Raw genomic sequence first — 13,887 nt, 5'->3', positions numbered from 1 at the left:
TTGACTGTCGTATACTTGGTTTTGTTTCACTTTTGTTTTACTGGGGTGACCAACCTCAGTGGAAGATATTATCACTGCTGGCGAACAAGGAAATTTTGCTCCTCCAATGAATATGGTGTTGAGCAAAGGACCCACTCTTGTAAAAGTTCATTGTTGCGAATATAATGACTACTGTATTGAGTAATACCTATTAAAGCTTAAATCTCTTTTTACTTGATGATTGTAATGTGTTATTTATTTTTTGCAGATTGGCTCAAGTAGTTCAAGCAGCAATCTCATCGGCAGTATTCTTCACCTTCATGTTGCAGTTCTATGTTCCAACCGAAACCATATGGAAAAAAGTTAAACCCCACGTTTCAGAAGAAAGACACAACATCGGCCAAATTATCACCAGAACAGTACTTGTGGTAGTGATATTTGCAATAGCAGCTGCAGCTGGGCATCATCTCGACGCCCTTATAGACTTAGCTGGTGCTATCTTCTTATCTACATTAGGGTTTCTGATTCCCGCTGTGTTAGATACCATAGTTAATTGGGACGACTTAGGGAAGTTTAATTACATTTTAATAAAAAACGTTCTCATTTGTACTTTCTCATTATTCGGTCTAGTGTCGGGTACCATAGCTGCCCTCAATGAGTTCACCCACTGATTATTTAAGTAATTGTGTACATAATAATTCTTCGTTAACTAGTTTAGATAGTAAAATTTTATACATTTTTAAGAAACTCTTGACAAAACGATAAGATTATTGTTGTGTTGACTTTAATTGTAACTTATTTCATTTATTTACTTTGTTAGGCACGTGTAAACACTCAAAATATATCATAAATACTAATCTGATTAACAATATTTCCGTACGAGTATTAGCGCGTCCGTACGGACTACGAGTATTAGCGCGTCCGTACGGACTACGAGTATTAGCGCGGGTCAATAAGTTTTTGGTGACTTTTTGGATGAAACACAGGTTTTTACCTATATCAAAAGTTATTTTATTTTTTAACATAGCCTCCTTTGAATTCTATACACTTAGTCAAATGTTTCTCCAAATTTTTATCCCTTCCGAAAAAAATGATTTGGCGAGGACATCAAAATAGGCATTTGTTTGTGAGTGAGATGATTTCGTCGTTGGAGTTAAATCTCTTTCCGCCGAGACATTTGTTAAAGTTTCGGAACAAGAACTGGTCACTCGGGACTAAATCTGTAGAATTGTGTGGACGAGGGAGCAATTCGTAGCCTAATTTATAAATTTTTGTGATGGAAACTGCGCATATGTGCAACCTTGCATTATCCTGGTGGGAAAGTACTTGTTTGTTAGCAAAGTACAGTTTTTTTTAATCCTCATTGAATCGGCCAAATAAGTTGGTATATTATATACTATTGATCATTTTTGCCTTTTGAAAGTAGTCAATGTAGATTATACCACATGCATTCCAAAACAGCGCTCGCCATGACTGTATTGGCTGACAAACCCACCGAGAAACCCACTGATTTCACTGCTATTTGGTCTTCGGTGTATTGTAGTGAACCCACGTTTCATCCACTTTTATGAAACAGCGCAAAAACTCGTCCATATTGCCTTTAAACATCGCCAAAGATTCCTGGGAAGTTGTCACACCGTTGCGTATGTGGTCGATTGTGGGCAAATGCGGTAACCATCTTGCAGAAAGCTTTCTCATGCCCAATTGATCATGCAAAATTGAAACCATTGAGCCATTTGAGATGTCTATGACTTGCACAATCTTTCTCACTTTCAATATCCGATCGGCTAAAATCATATCGTGAATTTTTCAATTGTTTCGGATGTAGATTTAGAACCCTTAACTAGGCGTCCATAATGTTTGGCACTTTCCGTGATTATACGGCCAGATCGAAATTCGGTAAACCACTTCTTTACCATATAAATGGATGTTCAGAGTACCCATAATATTTATTAAGCTTAATCTTGGTTTGAATGATGGTTTTTTCCGAAAAAAATAATGCTTAATGAGCACACGAAGTTCACTTTTTTCCATTTTCTTCTCAAAGCGCGCGGTAGTCTGCTAAGCTAAACGGCTACCAGAAGCAAACTGGGCGAAGCTTGTTCAAATTTACACCAGAGTCAAGTGAGAGTTGTCTGTTCACAGGAACAGTGTTGCCATTTCAATTAGTAGACAGGAAATTCAGAAACTCACGGACCTATTGACCAACCCTCGTAATGATGAATTGTTAATTTTATTCAGCAATAAATGATGTCTTGATATAATCTGAAGTGTTTATCTACGTAAAGTTATGTTATTACTTTCAATGGTTTTCTTGTGTTTTATCGTCGATTTATAATATTTTTTCATATTTATTCTTTTTAATATAAATCTGGAGATTTTTCAGAAATATACATCACACGAAGGATAAAAAAACTTTGTAAACGTATACTAGAGCACAAGAAAACAATTTTCATATGCACCATGCATTCTAGAAGGCAACTTCATTTACTTTTGACATACTTCCAAATACTCATTTTGACACGAATAATTCACCCAGTATATTCACAACCTTTAAACAACAATAAATATGTTTGAACAATATTCCTTTTAAACAGATGGCTCGTCACTGAAGTTGTGACTAAATAAATAAATTATATGCAGACTTAATTTGCTTATGTTTCACATTCAGAGAGTTTATTATTTATCCAATTTTTTTGTGATGCAAGAAAAATATTTTAGAATTTTATTAGGGTTAAATATATTGCTTAATTATCAGATATCTTAATAACAGTGATCAGTAAAAGAAAAGTAAAGTATTTTATTTTGTATTATATTTATTTGCATTATACTGTAGCTACACTACACATCACTGATTATTTTATTATAATTATTTAAATAGTCTAGGAGACAGGGGTTTAAGTATGCATGCCCCTCGATACCTTAACGTTTTTTATATTTTTTTATGCATAGATTCCATTTTTCAATGGTACCAGGCTAAAAACCCTTCAGATATATTTTTAACAATTTTAAAAAATGATTATATCTCCAGAACTATTAGAGATATTTAATTTTACCAAAATGAAAATTGTTCCTTTAAAAAAATGAACCAAATGGCGTTTGATAAACTTTGATCCGATTCTTAGAACAGGAGTTATAAAAAAATTTCGGGAAAAACAATTGCAAAATAGGTAGGTATTCCATGGGGCTTTTCTGTACAATATCTTAACAATATTCCAGATAATTCCAAAATCCTTGTAAAATACGAAATAAATTAATTACGATATTGTTTATAAAATGTTAAATAACAAACAGACGGTCAGTTGTTAACCGCAAATTTAGGACACACACATTTTGATGACATATGACAAGGTGACTTCTGCCAAGTAAGCCGTAAACATATTATTATATCATACCTAAACTTGTCATAGAAATTGAAGTAAAAATGGATATTGTTCGTCCGGTATAACTTTTCCCATGCGTCACGATTCATTTTAAAACAAATTAAGTCAAAACATAAAGTAAAACGTACGCCGATGTGTGTAGTATACAGTAATGAGCGCGCTAATAACCGGCAAAATAGCGTAAGAGATGGAAAACATAATACATTGCGAAACAAAAAGTGATGAAACTAGTGGAGGTGAAGATGATCGTTACAAACGTATAAATTAACAGACTAAGTTTTCACTCTAATGGCATATAAAACAACATAATTTTACTATATATCGCACCAGACTGAAAACAATGGGAACCTTCTCTGGTTACACCTCCGAGGCTTCTACAATTTGCAAGCCATACGGATGCTGAGACTAAGGAAGATGAGGGAATTTTACAATTTATAATTCACGTCCCATCTGCTCAGCGCGGTAAAGTTCCAACGAGAATGGTTCCCTTCGTACTACAATCAGAGTAAACTTGTAAATCAAAAATGAATAACCATTTTCAATTTCGTTGCAAAACGAAAATACAGACGCATCATATTCAAGTCCAATCAGAGAGTGAAGCAAGTACCTCTACCGGTTTCGAAACTTATTAGTCTATCATCGGGAGGCACATATGCTGCTCCCTCTGATCCATATGTGCCTCCTCAAGAGAGACTAATAAGTTTCGAAACCGGTAGAGGTGTTTGCTGCACTCTCTGATTGGACTTAAATATGATGCGGCTGTATTTTCGTTTTGCAACGAAATTGAAAATGGTTATTCATTTTTGATTTACATATTTACTCTGATTGGAGTACGAAGGCAACCGTAAAATTCCCTCATCTTCCTTAGTCTGAGCATCCGTATGGCTTTCAAATTGTAGAAGCCTCGGAGGTGTAACCAGAGAAGGTTCCCATTGTTTTCAGTCTTGTGGTATATAGAGTAACATGTTGTTTTATATGCTATTAGAGTGAAAACTTAGTCTTTTGCTAGCAGTTGCCGCTAGGGCATCTATGCCATTTCGTTCGTTGCAATAAGTGACTGCACGCCGGGGTTTGTTTTGGTTGGATCAGAGGGAGCAGCATATGTGCCTCCTGATGAGAAACTAATAAGTTTCGAAACCGGTAGAGGTGCTTGCTGCACTCTCTGATTGGACTTGAATATGATGCGACTGTATTTTCGTTTTGCAACGAAATTAAAAATGGTTATTCATTTTTGATATAAATTAACGTTACATAGTTTACCACCTTTAGACGTCTGTGACAGGAGTATTTTACAAAATTCTACTGTCAGAGTGACAGTTGTCATACTCTTCTGATACATCTAAAGTTGGGAAACTATGTAATGTAATGTTAATTTATACGTTTATAACGGTCATTTCCATCTCCACTAGTTTCATCTCTTTTTGTTTCGCAATGTATTACGTTATCCATCTTTTGCGCTATTTTGCCGGTTATTAGCGCGCTCATCACTGTATAGTATAAAGTATACAAAATTTATATATACATCGACGTTCGTTTCACTTTATGTTTTGATTTAATTTGTTTGAAAATGAATCGTGACGCATGGGAAAAGTTATAGCGGACGAACAATACGAACATACAGATCTAATAAATAAATGAGACGCGAATATATTTTTGCAAATTCAATTGAATTTGCCTGATATGTGCCGCCTAGCGTATGCTGAGTACCGTCTTCGGCTGAGTACGATCCAATGTATTAATAACTGCCTACCCATATAATCGTAAATACAACCCCTTATCCAGCATATTTCCAAGTATAACTGACTTTCCTCTTGCGAGTAATAATTTTCAAGACCCCATCGTCTTAAAAGTAATTATTTAAGCTTTAAAAAAATATTTGCAAAATTAGCTTATCTTTATCGATAAAAAAAGTTATTACAATTAAACGTTAAAAATGTTCCTAAAAAGTAAAATAATGAAAATTAATTAACCAAAAATAATGTAGATAATAGTTATTTATGATATAAGTGTTAAAAGTACCCGTTTAAGGCATGCATGTGAAAGTTTGCAGAATGAGCGAGAGCGAGTTCTGCAATTCACATGAGTGCCTTAAAAATGTACTTTTTAACACGCATATCATACAACATTTTTTCTACAAACGTAATTACAGGACAATATCTACAAAAACTTTTACTTGAACTGGACTGACATTCCAATTTTATATTTTTTTGACATTACATTAAAATTGCATATAAGGTCAATACGAACTGCAGTGCCTTAAATTTTTTTTTAAAGCACTAGTGCCTTAAAGTAGCATTTTTAACGCTCGTATGGAGTGCTAAAAATTGCATTTTTAACACGGTTGTAGAAAAATATAAATAAATGTAAATAAATATAAAATTAAATAACTATAATAGCTTAGGAGATACAATAATTTAAACAATTAAATTGTTAACAAATTATCTGACGCCCCCTGGTTCCTAGACTAAAACTGACAATTGTAGCTTCAAAATTTGTAAAACCTTTTTATACATTTTAGTATTGATTTAATATTTTTATTTATTTCTTTTATTTTATTTAAGGTTGTGCCGTATATCTTATCTTTAATGTGATGCCATCAATCAGTATTATTGATTGTCTTATTTGTATGTATTTATTTTTATATCGGTGTAATATATCATTAATTTAAAATATTCATCAAAACATAAAGTTGTGTGTTTATTGGTTTAAATTACCAATTAAATTAATTAAAAAAATAGAAAAAAAACAAATCTTAAATTTAGATACTGATTTTTAAACTAATAAATACATACTTTTATATAGTTTGTATACCATGCATACCAGCTATTTAAGTTTAATTCTATTATAGTTTGTAGAACCCTAAGTTTTTATTTGTGTACATATTGTGAATTATTTATGTAATATATATTTATATTTTTTACTAATACTTTATTTTTTTTATTTCGTCCACAAAATTCATGTTTTTTCTTTAAAATGTTACAAATTTTGGGAGCTCAAACGGGACAACATACCTATACAGAAAGGAAATTTAATTAAATGTAAAACTTAAGGAATATCAAAGAATAAAATGGCAAACAATTCAGGATGCTCTTATGCCAATTGGAAAATAAACAAGCAACCCTCAAACCACAAACCACTTAGAGAAAAAAGAAAACCTTGAATGACAGTAGTATTCTTGAGCTTATGAAGAACTTTAATAGATACAAAGAAATTCAGGAAAATATCATAAAGAAAATTCGGGAGGCACAAGGGATGTGACTCTATAACAGATGCAAGAAATAAGACCTAGCTAAAAATAATGATAGTTGTAATTTAAAAAAATCAAGAGGTTGTAGAAATAACACAAACAGGAATATTGTTAAAAGTGATAACGAGAAAATAATTACTAATATAAAGGAGACTCAAAGGAGACCTCAATGGACTAATTGCATTCAACAACAGCTATTTAATGATGAAAAAGGTTATCGATGATTATAAACCACGGTGGAATTACTCACTGCCGCCAAATATAATAAAAGATGGCAAAGTTAGTAGACCAGATATGATGTGCCCATCGATCGAATTATTAAAACTCATCGAAAAATATGTTATTAATGCAGTGGTTGTGTGGTTGAACTCTTTAATGTATTCTTTTATAATAATATTATATCAGACTGTTATCATTTCCAAAAAGTCTAGTGCAACAACCTACTCAGATAACATAGGTAACAATAACTGTAATGAGTCACACACTTAAATTATTGTTGAAAATAATACCCATCAGAATTATTGTTAACACTATTTAATATGGAATTAGGGTAAGGTAATCTATCTTTACCGGGAATAAACCACAGTTTTCTGTTAAAAGTACAGTGGAACCTCGTTAACTCGAATTAATCGGGACCGCAGCCGATCCGGGTTAACTAAAATCCGGGTTAGCCGGAGAAAATGGTAATAATTAATAAAATACGGTATACTTACAAATATTTGGCGTATTCCATGACGAAATTTGGTTAACAATCAGGCAACATTTTATTCAGCTTGAGTGCTGATCCTTGAATAATTGGTCCAGAAACTGGTAAACCACGTTCGCGTTCCGCTCAAAACCACATATACAAAGGGTCGTCGAGAGTCTCATTTTTAGCTTTATTAGCTTATTTGCACCGATTGTCCAAACTGTCTTTTGGTATCATTTTGAAACAAAATTCTTCGATTTTAGTTCTATTTTTCTTCCAATCCGATACTGTAGATGTATCGACACCATATGATGCTACAATTGTTTCGCCTTTATCAAAAGATTCGCCTTTATCAATTCTACCTAATGCTTCTAGTTTCTTTTCCATTGTCACTACAACATTTTTACGTTTTGTTGCCATTACGTAGACAAAAAACACGCAAACACAAAATCCGAATAGATTTACGAACGATTACAGAACGGAAGCGAAGAATACGACTGTACTACACACAATACAGTCTCAATTGCAACGATGTTATGTTATTTAATAACAGTGAAGACTAAGAACATTGTTTAAAAAAGAATTTTTAATAGTCTTTTAGTCTTTTTTAAACAATGCTAAGACAGTTTGAAATAAATACAGGATACTACAGATGCCTGTTGTTTCCGATAACACGACAATGAACGTCGTGTGCCATGAGTCATTTTTACTATCCTGTTATGTAGTTCAAATTACATAAATACCCATTATCTCTTAAATATTATATTACATATATTTTTATTGTTGAAGTATTTGTCTGATAAAAATCGGTCCGGGTTAGCCGGACTTCCGGGTTATCGGGGCCGACTTATCAGGTTTCCACTGTATAGGGAATACATATTTAAATGCGTTCAATACAAAGACGGGAACTAGATAGGGCTGCACACTATCAACATTATTATACAACATAATATTATATCCTGAATGTATAATGAAGAAAGGACTAGACGAATACTGAGCTCAGTTTGGTCAATTCCCTTATTTTTTCCATTGCCATACACGCAGCAGAAGATGTACTCTCAAGAAAATCTATAGAAGTGAGATCGAAACTTTCGAAATGTGTGTCTACAGAAGAGCTGTTAACCACAATAAAAAACGTCCAAAATCGAATATCTCGGTCACATCATGAGGAACAGCGAAAGATATGAACTGCTGCAACTAATCTTGTAAGGAAAACGTGGACCAGGAAGGCGAAGCATTTCCTGGCTGAAAATCTACGTATGTAGTTCAACACAACAACCACAAGTCTTTTTAGAGCAACAGTGGTGTGCAAAGTACATATATTGCCATGATGGTCACCAACATCCGAAACGGTTAGGCACTACAAGAAGAAGACCTCACTAAACTGTACTCTACTACTGTCGTAGTCATCTTCATTTTATTCTTGAACCATATTTATAAATTTAAAGTTTTATTGTGATTTAGAACAGTTTTTGGTCTAATTGTTGGAATGCCATCTTTTACTCGTCCAGTTTACGCTTTACAATTTTTTTATACACAGTGTTCAAAATTGAAGGAAACGTGATCGTAAGTACAAAAAAAAATAAATCTGAGAATGCCGAAATTAAGGGGTTTGTTTGTACTACTCATAATGCAACTTCTCAGCAAAAATTGATTTTTTATGTTTGTTAGGGCCAGATGTATTAATGATCAAAAGTACAAAATTCAATATAATTTTATAAGTACATCAAATTCAAATCCTCAGAGGCTGCCTTTTACTTTGATTATTACTTCATTTATGTGGATAGCTAATATAAAAGTAATTATTTGAGATAAAAGTACATAGTTTTAAAGATTAAAATAGCATAGAACTTCACGGAAAGGTGATTTTGATTTTGATATAATCGGATATATCAAAACCTATACAATTTTTGATAAAATTAATGTTTGACAGCGTATTACGTTTATTGTGCCAACTTGTGCCACATTAAATCCTTCACTAAATGAAAGATTATAATGTAAGGAATAAAAAAATATATAAGACAAACTGCGCAAAGATACGCAATTGAGTACATTGCGCATAAGTTTGCATCGAGCGCCGCGCGCATTTGGTCTGAAATAATAATAATTGCACTCCTATGTATTGTTTACAAGTATGTCAAACACATGCTATTTGTTAGGGTTACGAAAAGAGATTTTAGTTTTGATGAAGTAGTGTTATTCCTCAATAGAGAATATACTCTCTATGTAAATAACATACTCCTCACTCCTAACGATAAAATCATTAGTTTTCGAGATATTTGAACTTAAACAAGTGACACAAATATTTTGATTAATGCAGTGTCCTGCTGAATTTTTAATTTCAAATATCTCGAAAATTTATTATTTTATCATGAATAATATACTCTTCAGTCTTAACGATAAAATCATTGATTTTAGAGATATTTGTAGTTTAAAATTAAGCGTCACAATACATTAATCAAATATCTGTGCCGTTACATATTTAACTTCAAATATCTCGAAAACTAATGAGTTTATCGTTACAAATTATGAAGTGTATGTTATTTCCATAGAGAGTATTGGAGAAACGAAAAATTGCGCTGAAATGGCATTTTCGCCAGTGGCGTAGAATTTGGGAAGGGTCAACCATCTACTGTCCCCTGTCGTACGCCTCTGGTAAGAGCCAGAAACGTTTGTTTAACATAATTTTATAGGGTTTACAGTACCTACACTTTGTGCAAAGTATGAAAAGGATACGTCGAAAAGTTTTAAACCACTGAGCAAAAATAGTGTTTAAATTTTTAAATAAAACACCCTGTAACTCTGTAAGAAGCCACATTTAATTAAGTGATTTGGGTTAAATCCTAATATTTTGAGGTCTAGAAGCTACAACTCAAAGATTGGAGATTCTTAATGAAACACCCTGTACAACGATATCTTTTAAGTAACTCACCCCCTAATGAAGGGATGAAAACTAAAAAAACGACCCCTATTATATATATACTCGTTATATGGTATAATACCTCAAATATTTCAAGTTTTCAGCGAGATAACTTTTACAGTTTAAACAAATTTAGTTTCGATCACGTTTGGACCAATTTTTAACACTGTGCGTCGCCTCGTGGATAGAAGAAGCAGAGGCGTAGCTACCGCCGTATCAGCCGTATCAATTATACGGGGCCCCCAGCATTCAGGGGCACCGGCATGTCGAAACAAAAACTCCATTTAAATAAAATTAAAGGAAATATTCTACCATTTCACTATAAGGTCGTTTTAAAACAGTGTGTACTGTTTCGGTATCAGCATTTTCGTGTAAACGATTATTTATCTATAAATTATATTTATGTATTATATATGTATGTCTATTTGCAGCCGCTTGCCGTTAGACCAGAAGAAAAGAGTTTCTTTGTTCAAGCTAATGTCCATTGTACATTCACCTTTGGCTGTGTGTGAGGCACTGTATAATGCCAAATTGCAATTTTTGTAATCGCTTTACCATTGAATATTTGAAACAGTGTAGGTACCTATTTTGTTTGGGTATTGGCATTCTCATGTAATCTATTATTTATCTATAAATTATATTTATGTATATCTATTTCTCTTTCTTTAATATCAAATTATGATCCTATTTTAAATGAACTTATTTTAAAGCCGAAAACTTTTTATTATTGAAGCCCCACAATTCAAAATGAAATTATTAGTTTACTTGAAAGTATTACTGCAGTTATGGAAACCATTGCCTGAGAAACTAAAGAATCCATTTATTGCTCCAAGCCAAGCTCCATTTAGTATGCGATTATTTTGGATACAACTAAAGACTTGTCAAAAACCGACCGACTTACTGTAGTTTTTCGATACGTGTCAATAGTAAAAAATAGTGAGTGTGCACCCAAAGAAATCAAAATCTGTGATGAGTCTTTTTAAGGTCATATCAGTAGCTGTTTGCAGTGCAGAAGGTCTTAAAACTCTTATTTTGAATACCTACTGTGACAGAATATGGAATAGACTTAACTAAATCTAGAAGGCAGAGTTACGATGGAGCAAACGTTATGTCGGGTGCATATGGAGGATTACAAGCACTTATAAAAAAACTTGCCACAAACAGACTACATTCATTATGTGGCACATGCATTAAACTTAATTTTAAATGATGCTGTGGAGCGTTTTTCTAAAGTGTCAATTTATTTTTGATAATTTGGAAAAAGTATATAATTTGTTTGCTAACACTTAGTTTAAAACGCTAGTCAATATTAAGAAACGATAAATTGGAAAAATATAGAAAGTATACTATAAAGAGCTTTTTTGGCGAGTTATCAGAAGATGGGAGGGTTTCAGACCCGGAATCGTTCTTCAGGATCAATATATTATATTATTGCTGTTTTCAAAGGTTTCAAAATCTCTGTGACTAAAGTAATACATTTGAAGTATTACAACCCGAAAAACTTCTATCATTTCCAAATGAAATTATAAAAGTGCATAAGGAAGAATTTCCTGAAGCTGGCTGTATACCATTAATATTAATTACAAGTAAGTTTAGTGAAAAAATTCCTCTTAGTAAAAAGTATATTTATTTAAAAACCCTTAAAAGGCCACAAAATGAAAGTCATAAATTCCCCCAGGGCCATATGCTTAGGCATTATATCCATCCTTTGGATTACATATTTAATTTAACAATGTAAGATATTTAGTCAACGTTTAAAAGGTTTTAACCTCTGTATTTTTGCTGGCTCAGCATGTCATGCCTGTAAGTATAACCAAACTTTGCTTTTACCTTGGTCATCATTTAAACTTTAACATTTTGCTTTAATTAATACGGTTATACTTATTTTAGGTAACACTGATGGTGCTCTTTTTAGAGAGCGAAAACGTTTTGTGATATTTGTGGCCCTTTTAAGGGTTTTTAAATAGATATACCTTTTACTAAGAGGAATTTTTTCATTAAATTTATTTAGAAAAGAGCGGGTCGAAAGACTGAATACTAAAAAAGACATTTCATTTGATCTTTATGAACAGTTACCAGGGCCGTAACTACCATTGGGGCAACCGAGGCAGTGCCCCGGGGCCCCCGTTTGGTTGGCCGTGCATAGATTGTAACGAGGTCAAATAAACTTTTTAAAGTACTTTCAATCAAGTTCTACTTCGAGTTGTCCGATTGTAATAAGTACACGGCATATTAATTCTAACAACTTCAATGATTGATTTTAACCTGTTTCACCTGCACCATTATAAAAAATTTTGTCCCAAAATATCTCCATAAAGTCACCTTATTTTCTTTGCTTTCAAACCACAAAGCAGCTCCGTCTTTTAGATGGCTTCTTATAATTTCTTTGCAGTCTTCGAAGTTCAGATATCGGATAACGTTTTCTAAATTAAATCCCCGCCAAATTGAATTCTGCTCTCATTAGAGCTGTATATAATTACTTTCTGACGGGCTCCTCCCTTTTGACATTATCCTATCTCCTTCAATTTTTCTTCCACTTTTTCCATATCGAGTTTTAACGCATTCTAGAATTTTCTTCCACCTTTTTGAATTTCCTGTATCGTCTCAGCAATCTGGTTTACCTTTTACTGTATTTTCTCTAAATAAACCTTCATATCTTCATATTTTTCCAACTCCCAACGAACAGTATCGTTCGTTGGGAGGCACTGAAGTCCTCATACCAATCTGAAAGATGTTCCTCGAAAGTGACTCTAAAACCTCTTAATTCAACACGCTGCACTGGAAGATTTGATGCAGCCAATACATCGAAATACAGATTTTGCGATGTTTTTAAGTGCCTTTCAAGTCTAGTTCTCACAGGTAACAAAAGAAATGAAAGAGACGAAGCAGCACAACTGAAAAATAGAAAATAGGATCATTCAAATTTGTTTTGTTACTAGTTGTAAAAAATAAAATCCTTGAAATCCTCAACATAGTCTCGAAAACACTGCAATCAAAATCTTTCGACCTTTTAACAGCTTACAGTTTACTTGAAGAGAGCTTCTTAAAACTAACTGAAATGAGAGGACAATTTGAAACCTTTTTTGAAGTGGCTTCAAATATGTGTCAACGTTGGAGAATACCATTAAAGTTCGCTCCAAAAAGAATGCAGAAGACGAAAAAACATTTCGATGAAGTGTGCGAAGATAAAAGACTTCAAGATGTCAAGTCATGCTTTAGAGTAACCGAGTTTTACTCAATGATCGACACATTATGCCATCAGCTAGACACTCGCTTTCAAGGAATGAAAGCAGTGTAAGATAGTACCACCGAATTGTTCAACCTGATTTTATTTTAAATACCAGCGAACAAGACCTTCAAAACAAAGCAATCAACTTCGTAAAACATTTTCCAGATGATTCCAGATGAGAGATGGAGGGTTTACCCCCCCCCCCCCTTCCTCTGGGAGGTAAACCCCCGATACCCCCCGTAGGGGGCCCCAGATCAAGTTTGCCCCGGGGCCCCCAACATCGTAGTTACGGCCCTGACAGTTACTTGATTTAAAAAGCTGCTTACAAACTGAAATTCAGAAAATTCAATATGTTAAAGAGTTTACAGACTTACCTACTAATGATAAAATATAATAACCTTGCACCCAATTTTCCGCCGGTAATATGATATGTAACAGCAT

The 13,887-nt window shown here is 33.4% G+C and overlaps 1 protein-coding gene across 2 annotated transcripts in view; it reads left to right on the top strand.

Annotated features, from left to right (window-relative positions):
- Positions 1–6,286, top strand: part of LOC114328095 (proton-coupled amino acid transporter-like protein pathetic) — a 148,735-nt gene extending 142,449 nt beyond the window's left edge. For both annotated transcript variants that reach the window (XM_050645741.1, XM_028276859.2), the window contains one exon: positions 248–6,286. In XM_050645741.1, the coding sequence (XP_050501698.1) occupies positions 248–650 (403 nt within the window). In that variant the 3' untranslated portion in view covers positions 651–6,286. The remainder of the gene's footprint in view (positions 1–247) is intronic.
- Positions 6,287–13,887: the final 7,601 nt, after the last annotated feature.

The sequence above is a fragment of the Diabrotica virgifera genome, chromosome 3 (genome assembly GCF_917563875.1).
Source record: "Diabrotica virgifera virgifera chromosome 3, PGI_DIABVI_V3a".
NCBI classification, from domain to species: Eukaryota; Metazoa; Arthropoda; class Insecta; order Coleoptera; family Chrysomelidae; genus Diabrotica; species Diabrotica virgifera.
This window is presented reverse-complemented; position numbering and strand designations above follow the sequence as displayed.